The sequence below is a fragment of the Lemur catta genome, chromosome 7 (genome assembly GCF_020740605.2).
Source record: "Lemur catta isolate mLemCat1 chromosome 7, mLemCat1.pri, whole genome shotgun sequence".
NCBI classification, from domain to species: domain Eukaryota; kingdom Metazoa; phylum Chordata; class Mammalia; order Primates; family Lemuridae; genus Lemur; species Lemur catta.
In genome coordinates, this window is record NC_059134.1 from 105,490,571 (window position 1) to 105,518,276 (window position 27,706).

General features: G+C 57.6%; 3 protein-coding genes across 4 annotated transcripts; 2 read left to right on the forward strand and 1 right to left on the reverse strand.

The window, feature by feature from the left end:
• Nucleotides 1-3,185: 3,185 nt before the first annotated feature.
• CTSF (cathepsin F) lies at nt 3,186-8,172 on the forward strand. The gene is given in 14 exon segments (XM_045558396.1): nt 3,186-3,485; nt 3,679-3,777; nt 4,079-4,174; nt 4,176-4,316; nt 4,435-4,510; nt 5,086-5,199; nt 5,305-5,450; nt 5,539-5,635; nt 5,716-5,796; nt 6,596-6,715; nt 6,795-6,859; nt 6,952-7,042; nt 7,473-7,531; nt 7,611-8,172. Coding segments are annotated over 14 exon segments (1,473 nt in total). The 5' UTR covers nt 3,186-3,272; the 3' UTR covers nt 7,686-8,172.
• A 130-nt stretch (nt 8,173-8,302) lies between these two features.
• Nucleotides 8,303-21,930, reverse strand: ACTN3 (actinin alpha 3). Of its 2 annotated transcripts, none has more exons than XM_045558397.1 (21): nt 21,920-21,930; nt 21,094-21,274; nt 17,149-17,263; nt 16,863-16,982; nt 16,442-16,528; nt 16,278-16,365; nt 15,697-15,775; nt 15,532-15,613; nt 14,698-14,783; nt 14,324-14,416; nt 13,605-13,835; nt 13,324-13,471; nt 12,116-12,266; nt 11,440-11,548; nt 11,212-11,352; nt 10,767-10,949; nt 10,156-10,290; nt 9,881-10,060; nt 9,345-9,491; nt 9,191-9,256; nt 8,303-8,823 (listed from the first exon to the last, which is right to left on the reverse strand). In XM_045558397.1, the coding sequence occupies exons 2-21, from the start codon at nt 21,238-21,240 to the stop codon at nt 8,425-8,427; spliced, it is 2,787 nt and encodes a 928-aa protein (XP_045414353.1). In that variant the 5' UTR covers nt 21,241-21,274; nt 21,920-21,930; the 3' UTR covers nt 8,303-8,424. The 2 variants fall into 2 exon arrangements, with proteins under 2 accessions (XP_045414353.1, XP_045414354.1); XM_045558398.1 differs by lacking the exon at nt 21,920-21,930 and having other exon boundaries at nt 8,303-8,583; nt 8,665-8,823; nt 21,094-21,332.
• Nucleotides 21,924-27,677, forward strand: ZDHHC24 (zinc finger DHHC-type containing 24). The gene is made up of 3 exons (XM_045558399.1): nt 21,924-22,409; nt 23,791-24,068; nt 27,121-27,677. The coding sequence occupies exons 1-3, from the start codon at nt 22,129-22,131 to the stop codon at nt 27,405-27,407; spliced, it is 846 nt and encodes a 281-aa protein (XP_045414355.1). The 5' UTR covers nt 21,924-22,128; the 3' UTR covers nt 27,408-27,677.
• The last annotated feature ends 29 nt before the right edge of the window (nt 27,678-27,706 follow it).

The following is a 27,706-nucleotide window of genomic DNA, read 5'->3' on the forward strand; positions in this document are numbered from 1 at the left end:
AGTTTCATAGTTTCAGGTCTTAGATTTAAGTCTTTAATCCATTTTGATTTGATTTTTATATATGGTGAGAGATAAGGTCTGCATATGGATATCCAGTTTTCCCAGCACCATTTATTGATGAGACTATCCTTTTTCCAATATATGTTCTTGGCACCTTTGTTGAAGATAAGTTCACTACAGATCTGTGGATTTATTTCTGGATTCTCTATTCTGTTCCTTTGGTTTATGTGTCTGTTTTTATTCCAGTACCATGCTGTTTGGTTACTACAGCTCTGTAGTATAATTTGAAGTCAGGTAATGTGATTTCTCCAGTTTTGTTCATTTTGCTCAGGATGGCTTTGGCTATTCTGGGTATTTGTAGTTCCCTATAAATTTTAGGATTACTTTTTCAATTTCTGTGAAGAATGCCATTGGTTCTGATGTGGATTGCATTGAATCTGCTGATTGCTTTGGGAAGTATGGACATTTTAACAATATTGATTCTTCCAATCCATGAGCATGGAATATCTTTCCATTTTTTTTGTGTGTCTTCCTCAGTTTTTTTCATCAATGTTTTATAGTTTTCATTGTAGGGATCTTTCACTTCTTTGGTTAAATTAATTCCTAGGTATTTTATATTATTTTATTTGTAGCTACTGTAAATGTGATTATTTCTTGGTTTCTTTTCCAGGTTGTTGTTGGCATATAGAAATGCTACTGATTTTGGAATGTTGATTTTGTATCCTTCAACTTCACTGAATTTATCAGTTCTAATAGTTTTTTTGTGGAGTCTTTAGGTTTCTATAGATATAAGATCATATTGTCTGCAAACAAGGATAATTTGACTTCTTCCTCTCCTATTTAGATGCCCTTTATTTCCTTCTGTTGTCTGATTGCTCTCTAGCTAGAACTTCCAGTACTATGATGAATAACAGTAACCCACTGCTCTTACCAAGGTTCCCAATGACCTAGATGTTGCCCAGTCCAAAGGTCACTTCTCTCTCCTCATCTTACTTGCTCTCCCGGTAGCTTCTGACACTTTCTCTTTCTTGAAATACATTCTCTTCCTCTGCTTTCCTAACTTTGCCCTCTTAGTCTTGCTCCTCCCTCAGCATCCCCTCCTTTCCAGTCTCCTCTGCTCCCTCTTTTCAGCTCAGCTTCTGAATGCCAGCATGGCCCTAGGCCTCCAGGTCTTCTTTTTCTAATCGTGCATTTCTCTTTTGCAGGATTGTGAGAATTGCCCGAGGCAATGTATGTGTGGCTTTAAAGAATTCACTCCATTAATTATAATTATGCTCTCATGTGTCACTCTGGCAAGAAGATGAGCCACCCTTCCCCCCAGACATTTGTCAGATGGCTCCAGTGCCCAGGGAACAGACTTACGGGAAGATGACTGTTTCCCACAAAGGCTGAGTACCACACCAACGTGGATCTCTGGAAACTCAGATTTAAGAAAAATCCCATTGTCTCTGCCAGGGCCTTAGAACCCACTGTTTTTAATTCATTCAGTTTCAGACCTTTCAGGAGGTGAAGTGTGTGTGAGTGTGGGTATATATATAGCCTTCCACAGACACAGGCAGGGGTCTGGCTCAGTGACAGCAGGCAATTTCGGAGATTCTTCTGCCAGGATTGTGAGGACCACATTCACAGCCTTCATCCTTCTAGAAAGTGAAGCTATGGAGATGGGTGTGGTGGCCCACGGCTGTAGTCCCAGCTACTCAGAAGGCTGAGGCAGGAGGATCACTTGAGCCCAGGAGTTCAAGGTTGCAGTGAGCTATGATTGTGCCACTGCACTCCAGCCTGGGTGACAGGGCAAGACTCTGTCTCATAAAAAAAAAAAAAAAAGGAAAGTGAACCTATGCATTGAACAGCAGTTGGGTGACATCACACCCGCTCCAGGTCATGCCAAAGGAGTCATTCATTCATCCAACATACCATTACTGGGCAGGCATTCAGCATGTCAGGCACTGTGCTCGGCGCTGAGGAACGAGCAATGAGTGACTCAACAAGCAGCAGGGTCCCTGCTCCAAGGAGCTCCTGGCCAAGCGAAGGACACTAAACACTACCAGCGAACAGGAAATTGCAGTGCATTGTGAGAGGACGTTCAGGGGGACTAGGGATCTAGGGGTAAAAGGCAATGGCATTGAGGCCCGCCAGCGGCAGGTGGGGTGGGTCAGAAACGTCTTCGTGAGGAAGTGGCTTCCAAACTGAGAAAAGGTGTCTGGGAGTTAGGCCTAGGGAAAAGCAAGTGTGACGTTTCCAACGTGCGCAAGAGCTTGAGTTTCTGAGATGTAAATAGACTGAGTGTTAAGTGCACAGAATGGGGTGAGGATCCAACTGAGAATAGATCTCACTGGGCCTTAGAAGATACTGAGGACCTGGGATTGTCTACACCAGGGGAGGGCGCAAGCAAAGAGAGATCAGCATCTGCTGTAATCTTTCGGGTCCTCCCCTCTCAGACCTCAGCTGGCAACTGGGAACACTGAGCTGGCTCCAGTACTAATTTCTGCGTAGCTGGAATTTGCCTCCCTGGACCGCTGCTGCTGTAAAAAGTCAGGTTTGGACTAGATGATCTCTAATATCAGTTCTCCCAACCCCCTTCTGTGATTGCTCCAATTCCCCTCAAGTCTCCCTTCCCTCTTTCCTCTTTCCCAGCTGGGAACACCCTTTGGGAAAGCGTCCTTTTCTCATCTGCATGTCTGGCCGGACCGGGAGCTCGAGAGTGCAGCATCGTGCATGACGCACCTGTGCGCGCTTCCCACGCCGGCTGTGCACACTGCTCTCGTGGTTGCCGAAAGCTTGCAAGCACGCGTGTGACCCTCCCAACAGCCTGAGCCATTGCGCGGTCGGAAGGGGCGCCTCAAAGAGACGACCAGGCTGCGCGCTCAGGCTCCGAAGCCAACCGCCTGGGTTCAGGCCCAGCTCTACCTCCTTCCAGACGCGTGGCAGCCGCTTAAATTCTCTAAGCCTCTTGTCCTCCATTTAAGACGAACATGGCACTTACTTCGCGGGGCTGCCCACGACGGACAAGCGCAGAGGGCACGTACTGCCAGGGCACTACAGGCCAGCCGTCCCGTCAGCTGTGGGTTTTATCCCCGGGCCGGCGACCTGCCCACGCCCCCGTGCGCCCCACGTGCCTCACGTAAATAAGCGAGTGCGCAGGCGCCGCAGGCCGGCGCCCATTGGCCGGCGCGGGGCGCGGGGGGCGGGCCGGCTGGCCGCGGGCTCCAGCCGGGTCGGTTGGTCAGCGCGTCTGTCGGTCCGCGAGTCGGGCCGCCGGCGTCGCCCTGGCCATGGCGCTCTGGCTGCCGCTGCTGTCGCTGCTGGGGCTGATCCCGGGCGCGACGCCCGCCCCTGCCAAGCTCCGAGACGCCGGCGCTCAGGCCTGGGAGCCGCCGTCCTCGGCGCTGCTGGGGCCCGCCCGCTTCGCCCTGGAGATGTACAACCGCGGCCGGGCTGCGGGGACGCGGGCGGTGCTGGCGGCCGTGCGCGGCCGCGTCCGCCGGGTAAGGACGCGCCGGGGGCCGGGGCGCCGGGGGCCGGGCCTTTGGCCTAGACTTGGGGTGGGGGCCCGGACAGCGGAGAGAGGAACCTCTGGTGACTGGGAGCCCGGAGGGCGGCACGGTGGGGCTGTGGGGTCAATGAAGGACAGGCTGAGGACCCAGTGGCTGTGCCCGCCTCACCTGTTCCTCTGTCCAGGCGGGCCGGGGGTCGCTGTACTCCCTGGAGGCGACCCTGGAGGAGCCACCCTGCAACGACCCCATGGTGTGCCAGCTCCCTGTGTCCAAGAAAACTCTGGTGAGTGATGGAACTCCTGCCAGTTCCCCGCCCCCAGGCTGAGTCAGCAGCAGTTGGATGGCGATGGGTCAGGTGAAGAGGCGAGGATCTGAGGCAGGAGCCACCCCATCCAGAGTCACTCCCAGGCCCCAAGGGCCAGAGACCAAGAGACTGTGAAAGGGAGGGTGTCTGGGTGCTGGCTGTGCCTCACTCTCCACTGTGGGGTGATTGCCGTGGGGTGGTCTCCATCTGAGGAGCCTCTGTCGTGCCCAGACCTTGCACCCATCCCAGCCCCCAGACTGGCTTCTTCCTCTTCCTCCAGCTCTGCAGCTTCGAAATCCTGGATGAGCTAGGAAAACACATGCTGCTGAGGAGGGACTGTGGCCCAGTGGATACCAAGGTTACAGGTGCTGGGATAGCCCAAGGATGCTGGGATAGCCCATTCAGACTTTACTCAGAGTTCAGTCTTGATTCCCTCTCTGTCCCAACCCTATCCAGATGACAAAAACGAGACTTTGACTTCAGTCCTTCCACTGTTGAGCAAGGACCCCCTGCCCCAGGTGAGGAGCCCATCCTGGGGGAGCCAGCTGCTGCCTTATTCCACTTCTCCTCCCTGCACCCTGCAGTGGGGCTCCCTGGTCAGGGGGAACTCCTTGTAAAGACCCTCTGCCTTTCCAGGACTTTTCTGTGAAGATGGCTTCAGTCTTCAAGAACTTTCTCATCACCTATAACCGGACATATGCGACTAGGGAAGGTGAGGACCCAGCCTCGGCTGAACCTGTTTGAATCAGATCAGGGCCTTCCTCCCCAGCTTGGCACCGTGGTGTCGGGGAAGGGAACGACACAAGAGGCAGTGCATCTTTTCAAGGACCCCTGAGTTCCCAAATTCTCCTGAGCAGCCATCCCAAGTACCTGGCCCCTTCTCCTACCTTATCTTCCTGGTCAGAAACCATGGGCCTCCATCACTCCAGGCAGGGCAGGATGGGGCAGAGGCTAGATTTTCTCTGCTATAGGCCCCCTGGCACCATGGTTTTTCCCCATGACCTCTTGTGGGTGGTGCCTGTAGACCCATTTCGATTACTGCTTTCATACCTGGGAAGTCATCACTCCAGTTTGGCCCCCAGAGTTGATCGGACCTCCCACTCCATCACTTGCAGGTCTGGTCCCCCACTCCCACCTGCCCCAGAGTTCTGTCCTTCTTGAGCAGAGTTTCAGGTCTGATCCAGAATGCACCTACTCCCCAGGGCAATCCAGACCTGCTAGTCCCCGTTGCCCTTCCGTGTATGATTTGCCTGGGCTTGAGCTCCTCTCTTGCTCCTTGGTTCTCAGAAGCCCAGTGGCGCCTGTCCGTCTTTATCAGTAACATGATGCGAGCACAGAAGATCCAGGCCCTGGACCAAGGCACAGCTCGCTATGGGGTCACCAAGTTCAGTGATCTCACAGGTAGGGGTGGTGGCCAGAGCCCTCGTGGAGCCTGCTCCCAAGGTCCTTGGTCAGGCTAGCTTAGAATACTCTTCCCTGCCATGACCTGCCCACCTTTGTCCACAGAGGAGGAGTTCCGCACCATCTACCTGAACCCCTTCCTAAGAGAAGCTCCTGGCAAGAAGATGCACCTAGCCAAGCCTGTGGATGACCCTGCCCCACCTGAATGGGACTGGAGGAGTAAGGGGGCTGTCACCAATGTCAAGAACCAGGTTGGACACCTAGAAGGGAGGGTGGGACATGAGCACTGCACTGGGCTTGGGGAAGGGATCCAGCCCTGACTCAGCCTGTCTCTTCCAGGGCATGTGTGGCTCCTGCTGGGCTTTCTCAGTCACAGGCAATGTGGAGGGCCAGTGGTACCTGAACCGGGGGACCCTGCTGTCCCTCTCTGAGCAGGGTGAGCATCCACTCACCAACCCCCTGTCCCCAGCCCAGCCCCTCTGGAGGGCTCCTTGAGACCAGCCTTCTGTCTCCTAGAGCTCTTGGACTGTGACAAGATGGACAAAGCCTGCATGGGGGGCTTGCCCTCCAACGCCTACTCGGCCATAAAGAATTTGGGTACGCATCAACAGGGTGAGGCAGGGCAACAGGAGCCCCTTTCCATCTGCAGGAGATCAGTGTACAAGGGGTAGACATGAGCGTGGGAGTCACACAGAGCTGGGCTCAAGTCTTAATGCTCACCCTTATTGGCTGAACACCTTGGACAAGTCAGCTCTTTCCAAGCCTCAGTTGCCTCATCTGTGAAATGGGGCTCACCGTGCCCACCGTGTAGGACTACTTTGAATATCAAGTGAGGAAGGCTCATAGCAGGGACTTGGTGTGAGCAGGGGATCTTGGTATATTTGATGCTTGGGGGGGGGTCTGTATTTCTTGAATGCTGCTAAACCAGGTAGCAACACACCTCACCCCTGAGGGAGGTATTGACCTAAATTGGCAGTTCAGTTGAACGGTGAGCTGCAGTGGCGGGAGGATGAAGAGCTGAGGGACTGAGGTAGCTGTACAGAGACTGGTACAGGAGCCTGGCAGGGGTCTGGGCTAGATTAGGAGTGGACAGCCAGCGGAACAAGCAAAACAAAGTCAAGGGTGCCAGGAATGCTGGGAGGAACTCTCGGCAAGGAGTCAGAGGCTGGGAGTTGAGTCCTGTTCCTGCCACTTTTCTTGCTGGTTACTGCTCCTCCCCCTCCCCACCTCTCCCAGCCTTGCGGTGTCAAATCTCGAATGAGGGTGTTCCTCAGAGGGGATGGCCTGTGGCCTGGGGTGGGCGAGGAACATGAGACCTCATGTCTAAGAGGCTTAGCACACTTCTTGGGCTGTAGTAAATGGGAGTCCACCCTTTCCCTACCCACCCCATCCGCAGGAGGGCTGGAGACAGAGGATGACTACAGCTACCGGGGCTACATGCAGGTCTGCAACTTCTCAGCAGAGAAGGCCAAGGTCTATATCAATGACTCGGTGGAGCTGAGCCAGAATGAGCAGAGTGAGTGAGGGGCGGGGTGAGGCCAGGCCAGGTGGGGGTGGGACCCAGATGCCTGCTGATGCTGTCCCTCCCTCCTCAGAGCTGGCAGCCTGGCTGGCCAAGAAAGGCCCGATCTCCGTCGCCATCAATGCCTTCGGCATGCAGGTAGGCCCTAGCCTGCTGCCCCTGCTCCCTCTCCTGCTGACCCTTCCCCTACTTCTCGGAACTGGCCCCCTGCTCCTTTCTCTGCCCCCCAGTTCTACCGCCACGGGATCTCCCACCCACTCCGGCCTCTCTGCAGCCCTTGGCTCATCGACCATGCTGTGCTGCTTGTGGGCTATGGCAACCGTGAGTTCTGCTGACCGTCCGTCTGTGCGTCCACTGCAGGCCACAAGCGGGGCTGGCCCACAGCATCTCAGGACCTCCAGAGGGGGCAATCGGGGCAATGCCTGGGAACCCTGTCCTTGCCCCCGTCTCTGGCTGTGGGCAAGGCAGGAATCATCCATCCCCTCCGTGGAAGGGAGGCTGCGGCTATGGGAGGTTGAACGATTATGGCCCAGTCACCTGCTAGAGGCGGGTGGGTGGGTGCTGTCCCCCTGCCCCAGAGCTGGACCAGGTCTCGTGAGGGTGGCAGGTGGGCCTCTCCTGCTTTCTGCTCTCTCCCTAGTAGCTGTCACACAGTAGGCCCACTGCAGATGTTTGAAGGGTGCAAAGTGCATGAGGCTCTGACTGGAGAATTGGGGACCCCTGACTCCTTGCACCCCGCACTGTTCCCCAGGCTCTGACGTTCCCTTCTGGGCCATCAAGAACAGCTGGGGCCCCGACTGGGGCGAGGAGGTGAGTCTTGCCTGCTTGGCCCCTGGCTCTCCAGCCCCCTCCAGCCCTGGTGTCCTCACCGGCTCCCCCTCTCCCCCAGGGTTACTACTACTTGCATCGTGGGTCCGGGGCCTGTGGTGTGAACACCATGGCCAGCTCAGCACTGGTGGACTGAGAAGCCCACTGGCTTGGGACCTGGTGCTGACCAGAGCAGCCTCTTCCCCAGCCTGCCGTGCGTGTCCAAGCCTCTCCCCAGGAGGTACAGCTGGCTGAGTGACAGGCACTGGGTCACTCAGGGTGAGCAAAGGGCACCCGGCTTACACAGCCCCTACTTCCCTCCACCCTACTCCCACCTGAAGTCCTGCCCCCCACCTGCACCTTTGTTGAATTGTGGTAGTACCTAGGGTGATCTTGTGTTGGAGGATGATTTCTTGGCCGCTGAAGCTTTGGCAAGAACTTGGCTCAGGTAATGAGCAGGAAGAAAATATTCTGATCTTAAACCCAGCTCTGTCCTTAGCAGGCTCTGCTTCCTGCCCCAGCTTTCCTCTTCTGATGCTAGACATTTTCTGGTCCCCCTGGATCTGGGGACAGTGTCCCCTTCCGCATCCAGGAAACTTGTAACTGCCCTTTCTATCAGCAATAAAGAGGTGTTCTGGACCCCAGTATGGTGTGAGTGCTTAGTCCCTGAGGACAAAGAGGGATGGTCGGAGCGCCTGGCGGTCAAGGTGGGGTAGCTGGTGCTGCCCGGGAGTCTGAGGGCCCAGCTTCTGCTTCTGCTACAAGGAGATGGTGAGAGGCCCACAGAGGGAGCTTTATTCAGAAAAACATGGCCGGCCGTGCTCTGAGGGATGGGTGGGCTCAGCCACAGGGAGCACCCTCTCTCCATCTTGCGTAGAGACCCGCAGTGGTTGAGGTCAGAGGTCACTCTCCCCGTAGAGGGCACTGGAGAAGGCCACATAGTCCAGGGCTCCAGCCGGGGCCCCGGACCCTTTGTAGGGCACCATGCGGCGGATGCAGTACTCGGCCTGCTCGGCGGGGAGCTCGCGGCGCAGCTCCTCGGCGGTGATGTACTTCTGCAGGAGAAGGGGTGTTGAGGGCCCACAGATCCTGTTCCTCGTCCCAGCCCACCAGCCCCTCCACTGCCCCAGGCTCACCTTGTCTCCTGCCAGGATCTTGAAGGAGGCCACAACTTGCTCAGCCGTGTCAGTCTCGGCTGTCTCTCGGGTCATGAAGTCAATAAAGGCCTGGAAGGTCACGACCCCGGCTGCGTTGGGGTCCACCATGGTCATGATGCGCGCAAACTCCACTTCCCCCTGCAGAGTCAGGGGCCAGGCGCCGTGCCTGTGAGTGCTGATGCCAGGGCCCAGCCTCGCTTGCACAACCCCTGTGACAGGGTGTCCCCTTCCTCCAAAGACCTCAGCCCTGGCCCCAGCCCTTCACGGTAGGCTGAAGTCTATTTCCTGCCCACTGCAATGCCCCCTCTTGCTGGCTGGTCCTGATTTTCTTTCTGGGGCTGCACCCCTCTCTGTAGGGCTGTTTCTCTGAGGTAAAAATGTTGCAAGCTCAGACTTTGGGGACACACAGAACTAGGTCCAAGTTAATTTACCTCTCTGAGCCCTTGCCCTTTGATACGCAGGAGGGCGCTGATGGGACTGGGTGGGGGGCGTCCGGGTCACTCACCAGATCATAGCCCATGGAGATGAGGCAAGCTCGGAAGTCGTCGGGCTCCATCATCCCGTTCCGCTTCTATAGGGGGTGAGTGGACATCAGGCTTGGTCCCCAAACCCCACCAGCCCCCGAGTCTCTTACCCCACCGGGCTAGGCGCCTGCTGACCCTGTCAAAGTGGTTGAAGGATGCCCGGAACTCGTTGAGCTGCTCCTGGCTCAGCCCCTTGGCGTCGCGGGTCAGCACCTGGTTCTCCACCTCGTTGATGGTGCGGGCGATGGAGGTGAGCAGCTGCTCCCAGCCCACGCGGATGTGCTGCGGAGCAGGAGAGGCAGCGGTCAGTGGCTGGCCCGCGCCTGCCACTGGACCTCGCTCCACCCCAATCCACCGAGTGACCCTGGGCAAGTTCTCTCCTTCTCTGGGCCTCCATCTCTAGCTGGAGTTTCCACCGAGTGGCCCCCAGTCCCCCTTCCTGCTTTAAAGTTTGATGATTTATTATGCATTAATATTGATCAACTAGCCATGGCCAATCCTGGCCTGGCTTTAGACTGCTTTGTGACTCTGGACTTTTCGTCATTGGGTCTCAGTATCCCATGGGTACATTGAGGGACTTGGCCAAGCTGAACTGGGGACCCTCCTGGAACACATGCTGTGTCCAGCTGTGATGTCCCCAGTCTTCCCCACCCCAGAAGGTGTGCTCCCACCTCCATGCTGTAGACAGTGTGCTTATTGTCGAAGACCAGGCTCTCCTGCAGCAGCTGGTGGTCACCCTCGAGCCGGTCGATGTTGCTCTTGTAGTTGATGATGTTCTGCTCCTGTTGCCGCAGCCCAGCCATCTGGTCCTCCAGAGAGCCGATCAGCCCTGCTGCCAGCCTCCCCACCTCCTGCAGGGGTACGCAGGCAGCATGAAGACTCCCAACTCCCTGCGGCCCAGCCCTGGCCCCCTCCCCCAGGTCGGGCCCACTATCCACGCCCTCACCTCCACCTTTGCTTGGATCCAGGGTCCGACGGCATTGGCCTGGGCTGCAAACTGTCGCCGGAGCCTCTCGTTCACCTGCTGCCGTGCCAGCTCCTCCTGCAGTGTCTGGTCACGGCTGGGCACTAGCTTTCGGATCTGGAAGGAGGGTAGCTGGTGCCAGGGCCAACTCTGGGGGCTGGGGGATGGCTTTGAGGAGAGATGGGCCTGCAGATCTTGTTCCCTGCCCCTCAAACCTCAGCCCGCTGCTGTGAGCCAAACTGGGCTTTATGGGCAAGGCCTTGGGCAAGTCAGTGACCTGTGCAGGCTTCAGTTTCCTCACCTGCAATGTGGGACTGATGACATCATTTATGACTAACATAGGCGGTTTTGTAAAAGATGTCCACACACAAGACTCAATTCTCCTTCACATCAGTCCTGACAAGAAAATGCTGCTCTTACAGCCATTACACAGCTGAGGCCCAAACAGGCAAGGGACTTACCCAAAGCCACATGGAGCCTGTGGCAGGCCCCAGCTCTGGTGGAGGGCTTTATTCTCCTTATCTTGGGACATCTGAGGTTTCAGGGTGTGCAGGAGGGGGTGGGGGCAGGAAAAGGCGACAAGTGGCACTGACCTTGTCCCACTTATTGTTGATGTCCTGTGGGCTGAGGCTGATGTAGGGGCAGGTGGTGATGGGCCGCAGCCCGTATGTCTGGCAGATCTTCTGGATCTCAGCCTGGATGCCCATGATGGCGCCTCGCTCTCGGTCAGCCTCGGGCAGCGTTGCCTTGAACTGCTCGTGGGCTGTCAGCAGGCTCTGGGGCAACAGCCAGGAAGCCTCAGCGAGCGCCCCCACTGACCGCAGGCAATGGAAGGGCAGCACCGCACTGCGGGCATCCAGCAGCCCCGGCAGGCCTGACACAGGGACTCTCTCTCCTGTCTCCCAGCCCAGCACTCGAGAGCTGCGGTTTTCCTCCCATTCCCATCCCCCAGGAGCCCAGGGGAGTGGCCAACAGGGTTTTGGGCCAGCTTCCCTGTCACCCCATTCCCATCCAGCCTCCCCTAACCCTGGCACCCACCTGGGTCTCCTCCACGGAGTGCACCAGCCACACGTCCTGCAGGTCCTCCACGGCCCCGTCCAGCCAGTTGTTGAAGGGCGCTGCCCGCCGGGCAAACTCCAGCTGCAGCTGATCGATGGTCTCCAGGAGCTTCTCCATCCGCTGGGGCCGAGGCGTGTTGGCTCAGCAGCCGCCCAGACCGCCGGCCTCACCCACCTCCCGCCCCAGCTCCCTAGGCCCCAGCCCCACCTCCAGCGCATCCCGCCTCTTCTGGGTCAGCGTGCCCAGGTTGTCCCACTGGTCACAGATGGCCTGGCAGCGGCTGTTCACCAAGGCTGCTTCATGGTAGTCCAGCTCACTGGGAGGAGAAGTGGGGCTAGTGTGGGGCCAGACTGGGGCCCACACGCCCTCCTGACTCCCCTCCCCGGCTGGGACCCGCGCCAGGCGCGGTGGGGAAGGATAAGGGAGCCAGGGCAGGTGGGGGGTAAAGCAGGGCTTTTCTAGGGAGGTCCCTACATGAAGGGGGGCGCCCGTGGGTCCTCAGCACCAGTGCATGTAGGTGCTTGGATGGAGGGGCAGGGCCTGGCGTCTCGAGGGCAGCGTTATGCGGAAAGGGGCGGGCTTACAGGGGGAGGTGACGAGGCCAAAGCTGATGAGGGTTTGGGGGAGCAGGCCTAGGCCAGGGGTGAAGGCGCGGCCAGGTTAGGGGCAGGCCACGGAGTGGCACAGGTCAGGCGCCAATGGGCAAAAGTGTGGGCAGCAGAGCGGGGTCCGGAGATGGGGACGGAGTTTCCGGAGGGCGGAGCGAGCGGCGATGGGGAAGGTCCCGGGTACCACGGCGGGGTTGCGGAGCCCAGGGGACCGGAGGGTCAGGAGCGGAGCGGGGGGCGGGCAGGCAGCGCGGGTCGCCGGGCGCGCCCCCTACTTGAGCTCCTGCGCCAGCGCCGCGATGTGCTCCACGCGGTCCTGGTGCGCCGCCAGGTCGCTCTCGAAGGCCTCGTGGCGCCGCAGCAGCGCCCGCACCTCCTGCAGCGAGGCCGACTCGTAGTCGCGCTGGCTCAGCATGTCCTCCTTCCCTGCGCGGAGGGAGGCCCGCCTGCGGTCACCCAGCGCGGCCACGCCACGGGACCGCGGAGAATCCGCATCTGCAGGTGCAGGTGATCGCACCTGCCCGGCCTGCCCTAGGGGTTTGCTCTGAGGCGCCAGCGTAATAAAATTAGGTGAACTTTCTATTCTCCGGTGTCACCCGTAAATGACGTCAGCGTCCCCTGACCCAGCACCGTCCAGGCTGGCCCTTGGTGCAGTTTTGGAATAATTTGACCTCTCGACGACTCTGTGAGCCCCATGAACCCCTGACCTGCTCTCGTCTGTTCACCACTGTTTCCCCAGCGCCTGGCACTTGGTAGACCCTCGATAAATATTTGTTGGATGAATTAAATAATGAATGATAATTATAATTATGCAAATAAAACCAAAATAATCATAATAACAATGGTAGCAACCATTTATTGAGGTCCTCTCAATTTGCAGAGGAAGTAACTGAGGTTTAGAGGTTCAGAGACCTTCCCAGGATCAGAAAACTAGCTGCAAATTTAAAGATTTTTATTATGCCAAACCATTGTTATTCATTACAGCCATTATTCATTATTAGCGTGTATTCATAATTTTTAGGCAGGACTTACTGATTTGTAGGATTAAAATCTTTGACAGAGTACTGAAAGAATGTTTTTATACAGAGTGATATATTTGACTCATGCAATATTTTAGGATCAATATACTTTGAGTATGACATAGGTGATGTTAGGGTTAGGCATGGACTCACCTTTGGACACCAGCTACGTGGCCGTGTTTACAAATAAAATGCTAAATGATAAATTAATTGGAGCAGACCTACAGAAGGCCAGAGCCAGGGAGCAAGGGGGCTGAGTTTATAGATAAAGAAACTGTGGCCCATAGAGGGACAGTGGCCCAAAGACAGTCCCAGGCTATACCACCGCAAGTTAGGATGGGTCTAGAAATCTGGTCTCCAGCTTCCTGAAGAGTATCTACTTCTGCCCATTTTGCAGGACCCCCTACCTCCAGCCCACCAATCTCCACCCCAGGAGAAAGTTCAGCCCCAGGAGGTGCACCTACCCCGGGTCCAGGCTTCATGCAGGGAGGCCTTCTGCCGGAACTTCTCAGCCAGGTGCTGGAGTCGCTGCAGGCGCCGGATCTCCGAGAGCAGCCAGTCCTCGTAGCCTTTTTCCACCTGCTCCAGCCCCCGCCAAGCGTTGGCGATGTCCTGTGGGGCAGGCCAAGGTGCCTTCCATCACAGTTTGCCCATTGTACAGATGGGGACACAGAGCCCAAGGTCGCCCAGGGAATGCGTGAGCAAGGCTGGGGCCACCCCATCCCCGGTCCCCAGGCTGGCTCACCGAGACCAGCTTGCCCTCGGAGGGCATGAAGGCGGGCCGGTGGCTCAGCCGCAGCTTGGTCTGCAGCGTGTTGAAGTTGATCTCCAGCTGGCACTTCTCCTGGACTCGGGGCGGCTTGTGCAGGCGCCGGTAGTCCCGAAAGTCCTCCAGCTTGCGCTGCATGGCACTCATGCTGGGCTCGCCCACACGGTTCTCCAGCCATGGGACAGTGCGGCGGATCCATTCCAGCAGCTGCCAGGGCCAGGCAGGGGCAAGGCAGAGAGCTGACCTGGCCACCTCACTCCCCCTCTCCACCCACACCCAGGCTGTGGCCAGAGGGCCAGCCTCAAGTTCGTGGGGGTGACTTTCATGACTATGGAGGGCAGAATGGGGTGGCCCCCCCATGAGTGAGAGGAGGAGTAAGATGGTTAATTTCTGAGTCCAGGGGCTCATATAGGTTGGCACAGAGCAAAGGGCCATGTGACTGCCTAAATATGAGTGAGTGGATCAATGAATGAGTAACTGTACGAATGTTGAGTGAATCAGTGAATGACCAGGAGCTTGGATAGATACAAGGGCAGGTGATGGGTGGGGGCGGGCAGGTGGGTGGGGGAGGCCTGGGCTACTAGAAGCAGAAGGAGGCTCTGCAGGCCCAAGCTTGGGGTTAGCATGGTTGGGAGGTTCAGGAGGGCCGGGATGGGGAGAGCACAACAGGAGGGGTCTCTCTGGCCCAGCCTCACCTCGCTGGCGAGTTTCTCGTACTCCTCCATCAGCTTCTCGTTTTCCTGGTTTACGGCCAGCACCTTGCAGATCCTGTTGGCAGCAGTCTCTGCCTGTGGGGGGGCAGGCAGAGGGCGGGCATTAAAACAAGCTGCCTCCATAAAGCCCTCAAATACCAGAACCCTGGCGCATAGTGGAGGGGCTCAGGGAGTGTATGTTAGGTGGGGAGGGAGCTTCCAGGCCAGAGGCCTTTCTGTTCCTGAGCCCCCTGAGGACTGAGTGTGCACAACTGGGACAGTAGCATTCCCACCCGCATGGCTGCGCCTCCAAATATTGGACTGCTGCCAAGGTTGGCCCTTGGGTCCACAGCCCGGCAGCAGTGAGGCCTCCTTACCTGCTCAGCCCCAGCAAACGCATGGTAGAAGCAGGACACGTAGGTCATGACGGCCTTCTCGTCTGGCTTTGGGGTGTTCACGATGTCTGAGGAGGGCAGCAAAGCATGTATTGGCCAAAGCTGGGGTGCACAATGGGCTCGAGCCCCAGCGCAGGCAGAGAACTCCGTCAGGATGGGCGGGGGTCGAGACATCTAGCCATGGCCACCAGCTGCCAGCTACACCAAGCCCAGTGTCTTCCTCTTCCCTGAAGCCCTCTCTGATCACCCCATGTGGCATAAACAAATTGCGAGAAAGTAGGTGAGTGGGCAGCCACGGTGGCCCTCATGAGGGACAAATCCACACTGCCTCGTGCCTCTAGCCATCCTATAACTCCATTTGTCTGTCTGTCTTTTCCCCAAGTCCATGGGCTCCTCAGGGGCCAGAACAAGTCTTCCTCCATCAGTGCCCACGCACCAGGGGACCACGCGAGGCCGTGCTCGGAAAATGTTTGCTGCTTCAGTTGCCTAAACGCCTCCTTGAGCAGGGGCAACCAGAGGCCCAGGCAGCTGCCAGTCTTGGGTGACCAACATTACCCCAGGAAACCCAGGTAACTGGGACACGAGGTGGAGCCAATACATGGCGGGGAAGCAGGAGAGGCTGGTTCCTGGGTGGGCTGGGGCAGGGGACAGAAGAGAGGGCTCCTGGGGAAGGGGACCGCGGCAGGAGGGATGCTGACGGGGAGCAGGGTGGGGGCAGAGCGTCCGGGAGGATGGAGAGCAGGGCAAGGTGTGGGGGGTGCACCGTGGCCACTGAGGAGAGAGCAGGGTCGCTGTGGGGGCTGGGCTCACTCTCACCCTCTGCATCCAGCATCTTGGGGATGTCCAGGTATTTCTCTGCCACCTCAAAGGCAGTGTTCAGGTTGCCAACAGGATCATCCTAGATGGGTGTGAGGAGGGAGGGAGGAAAGGTCAGCCGAAGGCAGAGGTCGTGGAGTTGGGGTGGGGGTGGCAGAGGCCCACCTTGCGCAGTTTGGCGTAGTCGATGAGGTCGGGGCGGTGTCGGTGGATGAGAGCACAGAGGGCCAGGCCGTCCTTCCAGCTGGACAGAGAGACGGGTGGGGGTGAGGCCTGGGTTCAAGCTGAGGCCCTGTGCCCCCCTCAGCCCAGGAGCCCCCCGGCAGGACAGCCTCATCTGTAAGGGAGCACAGCGCAGGAGCGGAGCCCGGCAGTTGAGACCTCATTACCAGACTTGGGCCATCTCCCGCAAGCTCACCGGGCTCCTTCGCACTCCTGTGCTCACACCAGACCAATTTCTAGGTGTCTCGGGCCTCCGGCTCCCTCTGGCTGGAGTGCCCTTCCAGGGACGTCTCAAATGCTCCCTTCTCCAGAATTCTCTGTAACCCTCCCGGATTCAATTCCATTCAATTCAACAGTTACTGAGTCCTATTTTCAGACACTGTTCCAGGAACTTGGCTGTGACCTTTCCCTCCCTTGTGGCTTATGACGGGGCCGCTCTGTGCCCCTCACTGACCAGGGAGGGCTCCTTTCTGTGCCCAGCACCCAACAGAGGCCTGGGCGCATTTCCTGCCCAGCTGACAGACCTGGTGTGGAAGTTCTGCACGTTGACATTGCGGTATGGCGCTGTCTTCCGCTGGCACCACAGGAGCAAGCCTTCCTTGGCCGAGGTCTCTGGGTGGGGGTGGGGCGGAGCATTAGCTGGAGGGGTTGGGGCAGCCCTCTCACCCGCGCCGTGCCCACTGCTCACCCTCCACAGAGATGTCCTGGATGGCGAAGCGGAGGATGATGGTCCAGATCATGCCCAGGGTCATCTTCAGGTTCCCGTCAACGATCTCTGCAGGGCGGGGACACGGGGACAGATTCTGTCTCAGCTCACCTTCCCCCAACTCGGCCCTCTGGCCCTTGTCCCCCATGCCAGGACAGGCGCCGGCAGGGCAGCCCCTAGCAGGTGCTCAGTAAGCGCCCGCTGCTATCATACACGTCATTGACCACTTCCCGGTGCCGGCGCTGTGCGGGCACCTCAGGCACATTCGCTCCTTACAGTCTCCCGAGAGGCAGGGGCGATTAGCCCCATTGTTGAGATGAGGAAACTGAGGCTCACAGAGGAGACTTGCTGATGTCAGGAGAGCCCCCCCTTCCTGCCAGGCCCCCTCCTGCCATCTCCTCACCTTCAGCACCAATGGACACCAGCTTAACCCCCTTGCTGGCAATGAAGTCCAGGGCTTTGTTGACATTGGCGATTTTGTGGAAGCGCATCTTGCCTTTGTCTGGCCTGGGCAGCCTCTCTCCTGCGTATAAGAGGAGAAGTTAAGGGTCAAAGGTCATAAGACATTGTCCCCCAAATCTCCCCTTCCCCCCTTCCCCCAAGTCCCCTCCAGCTCTCTGCTGCCCTATTCCCCCAGTTCTCCGGATCCCCGGGTCTAGGGCCCATGTACACTGGTCTGCACCGCTCACCTGAAATGACCTCCAGGAGAAGCATGAGTTTGAGGCCATTGCGGAAATCTTCCTCGATGTTCTCAATCTGGGTGCCTGCCTTGCGCAGGTGCGAGTTACACCACGCAGTGAAGGTCTGGGGGCAGAAGACAGTACTCAGACCCTAGGACTGTGTCTGGGGGGTGTGGGGCACAGTCCTGGCTCCTTGGCCAGGGTAAATCTTAGAGCCTGAGGCTCTGGATTCAACTCTCAGCTCAGCCACTGACTTGCTGTGCATCCTGGGCCAGTCCCTTTCCCTTTCTGAGCTCCATTTCTCCTGGGGAGGGAGAAATGGGATCCAGGACCCATGCACGTCTCAGTTTGGACTTGGGGCACTTTGCCACCAGCACGCCAGCCTTGGCAGGTCTTCAGCACTGGAGGGAGACTAAGAAAATTTTAACACATTCCCAAATGTGGGGCTGTCAGGTGTAGGGGCTAGTGTAGGATGATACTGCCTTTCTAAAATGGGAAAATTCTGGATTAAAGCACATCTGGCCCTGAGGGTTTTTCCTAAGGAGCACCTGTGTTATTATTCTCTCAGTTCCACCGACCTCCCAGGGCCGTTGTAAATTGTCCTCCAAGTAGATCCTGGAGTGTGAAAGTGCTCTGCAGGCTGTAGAGGACCAGCCTGAGCTTATTTTGGGGAGTGACTGCTCTCCTCCTCTCCCCAGCGTCAGCCTCAGCCTCAGCCTCCAGCTGAGACGGGAGGGGTGGTATAGGGCTGCTGTCTGTTGGGGATAGGGGTGACCTGGAGCCTGGCGCGCAAGTTTCTGCTAACCTACCAAGCCTTCAGGCCCTGAATTCTGCCATTAGCTGTGAAGTCCTTGGTGGAGTCCATAGGTGGCCTCTAGTCCCAGCTGAGCTACTCACTCTCTGTGATCTCAGGTCAGCCCCTTGCCCTCTCTGGGGCTTGATCTCCCTATTTGTACAGTTAAGGAGTCAGAATCCATGCTGTCTCAGGTCTTTCTTCCTCCGACCTGGCAGAATTCTAGAATTCAGAGCGTTCCCCCAGCACAGAGTAGATAGATACTCCTGGGAGGCGGCCCTGGAGGCCGTTCGGAATCCTTTCCCTCAGCCAGCTTTCCTTCCTCAAGCCAGCTTGCAGAGGCTCTGGGATCTGGACATGGAAGATGATGCTTTATATACTTGAGGGGCTGTCATTGCTAAGGTAAGGGAGTGAGCTTCCCGTCACTGGCGGTATGTGAGTTGGTACTGAGTACTACTTGATGGGGACTCAGGCACTGGAGAGGGCAGTTGGATTTCCTGAAGTTCCTTCCAACCCCGGAGTCTGAGATGCTCTGGGTCTAGAAAGGACAGGGGGATGGGCAGGTCTGGGTGGGGCCAAACATGACTCAATGAGATGTGGTCTCTGTCTTAAAGGAGCTCACAGTCAATAAAAAGTCATGTTAGTCTGAGAAGTGCTGGGAGCGACATGCTGAGGAGTCAATGGAGGGATTCACCGGATCGGGTGGGGGTCTCTCGGGGAGGGATAATATGTGATAGAGCTGTGATGAAGAGGAAGAGTTATTCAGGGAGAGAGGGGCAGGCAAGGGCATTGCAGGCAGGAGCAGCTACTTGGGCAAATGCTCAGCAGTGAGAAGCAGTTGCTAGTTTGTGGGACTCCAACTGTCTGGGCACTGCTAGAATGAAGCTGGGGGTGTTGGGGTGTAAGCGGTGAGAGGCGGGCCGGAGGGGTGGCAGGGGCCAGGTCATGCGCGATCTTGAGTGCTAAGCCTGGGACTTTGAACTTGATCCTGAGGGCAACAGGGAGTCAGGGAAGCCTCAGGCAGGAGGGGACGGGCAGAACTGTGTTGTACAAAGTTTGTTAGTTGCAGAGTGGAGATGAATGGCGGGGTGGAGGTGGTGATGGTGACCAGGTGAGAGAGGAAGGGGGTAGTGAGGGGACAAGGCGGGATCAGGTGGATGAGATGGAAACATTCGTACTTTCTGGAATGTCAGCTCCCCGAGGCAGGGGCTTTACTGTCTCCTGAATCCCAGCACCTAAAACACTGCTGGCACACAGTAAGACCTCCTTTTTTTTTTTTTTAATTTATATTTTGTAGAGATGGGGTCTCCGCTGTGTTGCTCAGGCTGGTCTTGAACTCCTGGCCTAAAGCAATTCTCCCACCTCCGCCTCCCAAAGTGTTAGGATTACAGGCGTGAGCCACTGCGCCTGGCCAGTAAGACCTCCTTGAGAAATAGTTATTAAACGAATGCTTTTGTGAGGCTGAGTGAAGAGGACGCAGGCGTCAGGCGGAGGCGGCAACAGTGCTCCAAGACTGTGTGAGGGACCTTGGAAGGAGTCACTGGGGAGAAAGGGAGCACTGCGGAGCAGGGGTGGGGCGGGGCTAAAGCTGCACACAGGACGTTTATTATCACCTTTTGTAAACCGTGCTGGACAAGAAAGAAATGACCCAAATGTCCAACTACAGGGGAAGCTGACTGATTCACAGAGCGTCTTGCGCCGTGCCGCCACTGAACGAACGAATGAGATGGGCGGTTGTAAGTCAGGACGAAAGGATGTTCCTGATAGTTTGTCAACTGACAAAGGCGGGTCACAGACTGGCCTGTGTCATATGAGGGGTATGCAGACCTGGATCTGGGAGAGGCCTGGGTGGGTAGGGGTGAGAATAGGAGTTATTGCAGAACAGGTGGCAGCTGCAGCCTGGGACAGGGATGACATCACCGGGAAACTGCCAAACCCAGGACCGCAGCCGTGCTTGGAGACAGGTGCAGGAGGAGCCTGGGGGGAGGTGTGTCACCCAAGGCACCCCAGCAGAGTCAGCTGAGCCTCCCAGTCCCTGGAGTCATCTCTGTCATCTAACCTAGCGGAAGGGAAGTGCTCTGATTCTAAATTCTGGGATTCTCAGATCCGGCAAATTCCACTGAGCACCCCAGTACCCTGCCCTTTCCTGGAGTCATACACTGTTGGCAAATGCTGGGCAGGCTCCAATGACCTCATGGTGCCCTCCCTAACCCTGGCCTGCCACTCTCCAAACTTTCCTCACTCTGCCCAGGATCATTTTCTCTTTGGAAACCCAGGTGTCCTTCCCCCTCCACTTGGGAAAGTCTGGGAGTGAAAATAGCTCAGGCAGGGAGGAGGCCTGGATGCCCAGTGGGCTGGGCCTGGGCAGCAGCTGCCCATGTGCCCCTCTCTAGCTCCCCCAAGGTGCTGCCTCAGCACGAAGTGCCCATCTGGCTGGAGAGTCAGGTTACTTTGTAAGGGGACCCAGGGCTCCCCTCCTCCCTGACCTGTGGCCTTTTCAGCAGACTCAGGGCCTCTGAGACGGGGAGGGGTATCTTGGGAAAGAGTGGGGGTAGGACAAGGGACAAAGAGCCTCAGGTTGTGGGGGTCCTGTTTTCTGACAGTATATGATTTGGGGTCTATCTCTGCCCCTTTTGGGGCCTCAGTTTCTCAACTGTCAAACGAGATAGAATGACTATGGACCCCGCCCTGGAGAGGATACAGAGGAGAGAGTGGGATGGGGTCGGAGATGGTCCCCTGTCCCCCACTCTCCCAAGTTCACTGGTTGCCTGGCTGCAAGCCCTCAGGGTGGGGTCTGGGAATATTTAACTAGAGAGCGGTGGGGAGAAAGATTATTCTTTCTGAACTCCCCAAACTTGGATCTCCGGGCTTTGCCCAACCCGATTTCACCAGCAGAAGTGGGAGGGACAGTGGGCCCAGGGGAATGAATCTGGGGGCGAGGGTTCATTCTAAACCCCTTGTCATTCTAGACCAGTCATGAGGGCTCCCAGCCCTCCTTCCAGCCTTGGGGGACAGCAGAGGGCCCATGGGCAGAGCCTGGGCTGGGGATTGGCCGTCTAGGTTGAAGACAGGCTCTGCCCTTGACCTGCTGAGACACCCAGGACAAGCCGCCTGGCCCCTCAGGCCTCAGTCTTGCTGTCAGGAAATGGGCGAGCACTCACTTTCCGCTGCTGCTTCTCCCAGGCCGGGTCCAGCAGCAGGTCGCGGTCCCAGTCTTCCTCCTGTTCCATGTACTCGCCGCCCCCGCCGCCGCCCATGAAGGGCCTCTCTCCGGCCCCCAGGCCCTCGGGCTGCATAACCATCATCATCTTGCTCGGGCTCCTGGCTCCGCTCCGCGCGCTCCTGGACACCCGGGCCCAGTTAAGTAGGGCCTGGCCCAGCCCCGGATCGAATTCGCACTAAATATGGGGGAGGAGGGTGGGGCTGGACAGGGGTGAGGGAGCTTGAGTCCGGACCGGGCAAGAGGTTGCCCTGGGGCCAGGGCTGCGGAACTGGGGGCTCTAGGGTAGATCTCCTAGCGGAGATCAAGGGTTCACCTTCCGGCTCCGCCGCGTGGGCGCTGTGTGACCTTGGGAAAATCACAGGCCCTCTCTGAGTTTGTTTCCTCCTCTGTACAATGGAGATGACGACAGTAAGAGTGGCTGCCGGCCGCCCCGGAGGCTGCGCTTTGGCTCTCCCGACCCTCTTCCAGCGCCCCATCCCCATTTCACAGTCAGAAACACGGAGGCGCCGAGCTGTTCTGAATGTTTTCCGGGGTGATGAAGGGAGACACCGGAGCATGGGGAGCGGCTCTGAGCCAGCTGGATGGGCCAGAGCAGGGCTATAAATATCGGGGCGGCCGGGCAGGGTTGGGGGAGAATGTGCTGAGCCGGGAACCCCGACGCCACCGCGGCTGCAACTGGATCCCCGGCGCGCGCCAGCCAGGGACTCCGGCGGGCGGGGCTTCGGCGCGAGGGGCGGAGCCTCAGAGGGTGGGCGGGGCGATACCTGAGCTGCGTCACCGGCTCCAGCGCCAATGGGATTCCAAGGCCTTCCAATCACTTCTGCGCGTCTGCGGCCGCTCCCCTGGAGTCCGAACGCTCTCGGCACCCCTTCCGAACTCCTATTGGTCGTAGCAAACGTCCGTCGGCCGCTATCCCCGCCCCAACGCGGAAGCGGCGGGGTCCTGGGGTTGCGACAGCCGGGGCGTCCAGGCCATGGGGCAGCCCTGGGCGGCTGGGGCCGCGGAGGGGACGCCCGCGCGGCTGCCTCTCGTGCTCACGGCGCTGTGGGCCGCGGCCGTGGGCCTGGAGCTGGCTTACGTGCTGGTGCTGGGTCCCGGGCCGCCCCCGCTGGGACCCCTGGCCCGGGCCTTGCAGCTCGCGCTGGCCGCCTTCCAGCTGCTTAACCTGCTGGGCAACGTGGGGCTCTTCCTGCGCTCGGATCCCAGCATCCGGGGCGTGATGCTGGCCGGCCGCGGCCTGGGCCAGGGCTGGGCGTGAGTGGGGTGCGGGATCCGGCGGGGAGAAGCGGGCGCCTCGGACAGGGGGAGGGGCCTCAGGCCCTGAGATGTTAGAGCCAGGCCATATTAGGATCCGGGTTGTGAGAGCCAGAGGTTCCTTTAGAACGTGGGATGGAGAATGAATATTATTTATTCACTCACAAATACTTAGCAAGCACCTACTATGTGCAAGGTACTGTTCCAGGCACTGCGGTTACAATAAAACAGATTCCTGACCTGGAGCTGATTTCAGTGGGGGAGGAGGAAGATGATAAACTAGAGGAATAATAAGCAAATTATATAGAATGTTAGAAGGTGATAGTGGTGTGGAAACAAAAAGTAGAGCAGGGCACTTGGGGGTGCAAATTTCATTTTTAAATAGGTGGTTAATTGTCATCACAAAAAATGATGAGTATTTGAGGCAATGGATATGTTAATTAACTTGATTTAATTATTTCACATGTATTCATAAGTCATAACATCATTTTATACTCTATAAATATATACAACTATAATTTGTCAATTTATAATTAAAAACTCAAAAGTAAGCCGTGTGTGTTGGTGCACGGCTGTACTCCCAGCTACTCCGGAGGATCCCAGGAGCCCAGGTGGCTGCAGTGTGCTGTGATCAGGGCTGTGAATAGCCCCTGCATTTCAGGCTGGGCAACATAGACTTCACCTCTAAAAAAAGGTTTTTTAAAAAATAAGTTAACTTTAAAAATAATAAAAATAAATAGTTGGACCTCATTGAGGAGGCATTTGAGCAAAAACTTGGAGGAGGTGGGGGAGTTAGCCAGGAGGGAATCCGAGGGAAGAGTGTTCTAGACAGGGAACAGATGATGCAAAGGCTCTGAGGCACTTTTGTGCCTAGCATGTTCCTGGAACAGCAAGAAGGCCAGTGTGGCTGGCGTGGAGTGAGAGAGGGGAAGAGATGTCAGCGACATAAGGACCTTATAGGGCACTGAAGGTTTTGCTTTTTACTAGAAATGAAATGGAGAGCCACTGGAGGGTTTTGAGCAGAGGAGGGTCATGACTTAGGGTTTGAAAGGATCCGTCTGGCTGGTGGGGTAAGACTAGGGGGACAAAGGTGGAATTGGAGACCAGTTCAGAGGCTATTGCAGTAATCCAGAGGGGAGGTCATGGTGACCGACTGTGACACAGTGGTGACTGGAGCAAAGGAGACGTTTGCTGCTGGATGTTAGTGGCCACAGGGAATGTTAGAGCTGGAAGAGCCCTGGGACCTGCAGTGCTACAGCTGGAAGGGCCTGGGACCTTCGGCCTGCATTACCTGGGAAGAACCTGACGGGGCTGCTTACTGGGCATGGTATGGGGCACTCTGAGCTGCTGAGGGAACTGACCCTGTGGTTCCTCCCTGCAGTTACTGCTACCAGTGCCAAAGCCAGGTGCCGCCACGCAGTGGGCACTGCTCTGCCTGCCGAGTCTGCATCCTGCGTCGGGACCACCACTGCCGCCTGCTGGGCCGATGCGTGGGCTTCCGCAACTACCGGCCTTTCCTGTGCCTGCTGCTTCATGCCGCTGGCGTCCTCCTCCACATCTCTGTGCTGCTGGGCCCTGCCCTGTCAGCCCTGCTGCGAGCCCACACGCCCCTCCACACAGCCGCCCTCCTCCTGCTTCCCTGGCTCATGCTGCTCACAGGTGGGGAGCCTGGGAGGCCTCGGCACAGAGGCAGAGGCCTTCGTGTTGGGTGGGGGAATGAGGCCCATTCTGGTGGGAGATGAGATTTCTGGCCCTGGGGACCCAGTCTCAGTGTCATTTATGGGGGTGAGGGCAGCCTGGAATTCAGCTGGGCGTGCTGCAGAAAGTGCAGAGCTCCGGCGGCTAGGAGAATCGGGAAGGACTCCAGGAGTGGTTGGCAGGGGAGGAAAGACTGGTGGGAGTCCGCGGGGGCCGTGGGCTGGTGGGAGAGCACTCTGGGGGCGCATTCTAAGCGAGGGAAACAGCATGAACAAAGGCTTGCAGGGTGGTAGGGAGTAGCGAAGGCAGTTTGGTGGGAGTTGTGAAAATTAAGGCTAGGATGGTAGGTAGCGCTGGCTGGTGGAGGCCCTGAGTGCTGGTGTGAGAAGACAGCGCCTACTGGACCGGGCAGTGGGGAGCCAGGGAAAGTGACAGGCAGGGAAGGCCCAGTCGCCGGGAGTTGGGAGGGGAAGACTTGGATCAGGAGGCTGATCAAGATGCCGTGTTCCCGACACACATATGTTCCTCTTTCCTCTGACTGACCCCAGATAAAAGCCCAGCTGGTCCTTCATACTCTGTGTTCTCTCCCCCCGGATGATCTGGCCTTCTCGCCCCTGACTCCTTCCTCCTGACCCTTCTGTGGTCCCCTCTGTGACTTTTTTTCTGCCATCATTAACCTCCTCAGCCACTCTGCATGGTCACTGTTCCTCCTCATCCTGTCCAAGCCCAGCTCTGTCGCGCGGCCCCCCACCCTGCAGCCCAGGGGAGGCCTCGGGAGCCCTGTTGGGGTAGATAGAGACCCCTCTGTCCACACTGGCTCCCTGACCACCCCTCTCCACCCTGCTCGATGGCTCCTCTCTCTACCGAGTCCCAGCCTCCAGCTGCACCTCCCTCCATCCCCCCTCCCTGTGATCATCATGGCATCATCATGGAGACTTGGGCCCCAGCTCCCAGGCTCTCCCTCCACCCTGGGCCCTGTTGAAATCACGGGTGTCTGAGAGTCTGTGTGAACGGCCCCCTCAGTGCCCAGATGGCTCAGCTCTTGACCTTCTTCCCTTGTCCACACGCCAGCCTTTGTTGAAATCCAAAAATGGGTCACCCCCAAAGCACCCATCATTTGGCCCTCTTTCTGTTCCCTACCTCCTCTCCTGCCCACCCCTCACTCCTGCGTTCCGTGACGCCTGTTCCATGCGCTCTGGGCCCGCAGGCTCGTGGGCCTCACCTCCCACCTGGACCCTCCCACCTTCGCCACCCCACGTCCAGCACAGAGCCCTTCATCTCCACCGCTCTCCTGCCAGCCTCTCAGACTTCCCTGGCTTCTGTGTCTGCCCCTGGCTGCAGAGAGCGGCCGGAGACACGTGGTACTCCGAGGCAGGTTGGTCCCGTGCCACACTCATGGCTGCTGACCTCGGCAGGCCCTCCGCTGGGCCTGGCCACCTGCTTTTCTCGTAAGCTTGCTTCCCCAACGACTGCAGCTCAAATCTTCCCTACTCTCCTGCCCTCCAACCTCCATCACAGAGAAAACAAGATGTCAGTTGGTACATCCAAAATCGTTCTGTCCTCACGTGTCTCCAAGCCTGGCTGACTGCCCAGCGTCTTGTGTCTGGGCCTCCTGGCTTGGAGGCCTCCGCCGCGGCGTCTGCTATTCTCCTGGCTCCGGCTCCACTGCGGGCTTCCCCCCTTGTACAGACCCTCACACGGTCCTCCAGCTCGCACCGCTCGCCCTGCACCTCCCGGAGGCCGGGCCCGGCCCGGCCGCTCAGCCCTGCGCCTGCTGCAGCCTGGCTTCTGCCCACCCGCCTCCCAGCCCGCAGCGCCCGGCGCTGCCTCCACAGGCTCTGAAGGACCTTGTGAGTTCTTGCTTCATGAGGACATTTACACTCAAAACTGCCGCCCACCAACCTCCATGAAGCGTCCTACCCCTGGCATCACTGACAGCTCAGACAGGCTCCCCCCCCCACCCCCGGCTTTTCCTGTTTCCTTTTCTCTTCTTTTATCTGATCCCTGATACAAATCGGGAGCTGATTTCCTGTGCTCAGGTCTAGGCACCGCCCGGGTACCCACTGCAGACCTGCTGGTGCAGCCTGGGCTTGTCCCCTGAGCTTCCTGACTCGCATGCTGTCCACTCACTTGTGTCACAGGCGCCTCTCTGTCCTGCCACCGGACGTCAAACAGAATGTTTTCTCACTTTATCAAAAGACATGAGGCCACTTTCCCTACCCTCTTAAGTTTGCGTGGCATTTCCCCCTGTGGGCTCTTTTTTATTGAGGTGAAATTTATATAATGTATAATTCATCATTTTAACTATTTTAAAGTGTATAATTCAGCGGCTTTTAGTAAAATCATGTAGTGCAACCATCACCCTTTTCTAATTCCAGAACATTTTCACCCTAAAAAGAAACCCTGTATCCATTCGCAGTCACTCCCAATCCTTCCCTAATCCCTCCAGCCCCTGGCAACCACTAATCTACTTCCTGTCTCTGCGGATTTGCTTGTTCAGGACATTTCATGTAAGTGGGAGTGTCTGGCTTCTTTCACTTAGCATAAGGTTCAGGGCATCTTGTAGTTCATTAGCTCAGCGGGTACTTGTTGCCCACTGTGGGCCAGGATGGTACAAGATGCTGTGCTTTTCCCTGGTGACACACATCACAGCTGTAACTGAGTAACTGAGAAATGAGCTTTTAAATTTAGTCTGTGAGCTTCCTGAGGGCAGAGACGCCACCGACCGCATTCATCCTGGTATTCACGGCGCCCAGCACCGCGGCCCGCACTTACCAGGTGCTTGCCAAGTTTGCGATGCGAGAATGAAGGGGCATGCCAGGCAGGGGCTATGTGCTGTGCTCCTGTCACCCAGCACGGGCTGGCCACCAAGTATGGACTCTGGGTTTGCTGAGTGGAGCAATGAGCCTTGCTTTGTGATGGAGGGTACCGGGCAGAAGGAGGGCAGGAGCTGGGCTTTGGAAGGGCTGGGCCTGACTTCTGCCACCTGACCCTCTCTGCTCTCTCCTCACAGGCAGAGTGTCTCTGGCACAGTTCGCCCTGGCCTTCGTGACAGACACGTGCGTGGCAGGCGCACTGCTGTGTGGGGCTGGGCTGCTCTTCCACGGGATGCTGCTGCTGCGGGGCCAGACCACATGGGAGTGGGCTCGGGGCCAGCACTCTTATGACCTGGGCCCCTGCCACAACCTGCAGGCAGCCCTGGGGCCCCGCTGGGTCCTGGTGTGGCTCTGGCCCTTCCTGGCCTCCCCACTGCCTGGGGATGGCATCACCTTCCAAACCAAAGCTGATGTGGCCTCCTGACTCCAGGAAGAGCCAGAACTGTACAGGGAGGAAGGCCGAGGCGGGGAGCGAGGGGGGCACCCCCAAACTCAGGAGGGAAGTCGGTTGGCCTGTAATGCCTGCATCGGCACCTCCACCCCTCCCTTGGCCTTGCCTCTGCCCAGCTTGGACTCCTGTGTGTCCAGAGCTTGGGCCCTGTCACTCTGTCTCTTTTGGAGTGCAGGGATGTGGCAAGGGCTGCTCGGCCAGCCTAGCTGCCCCTTTGCCGGGTTAATAAAGCGCACTTGTTTCCCCACCTCCATCTTTGCAGGGTTTCTGGC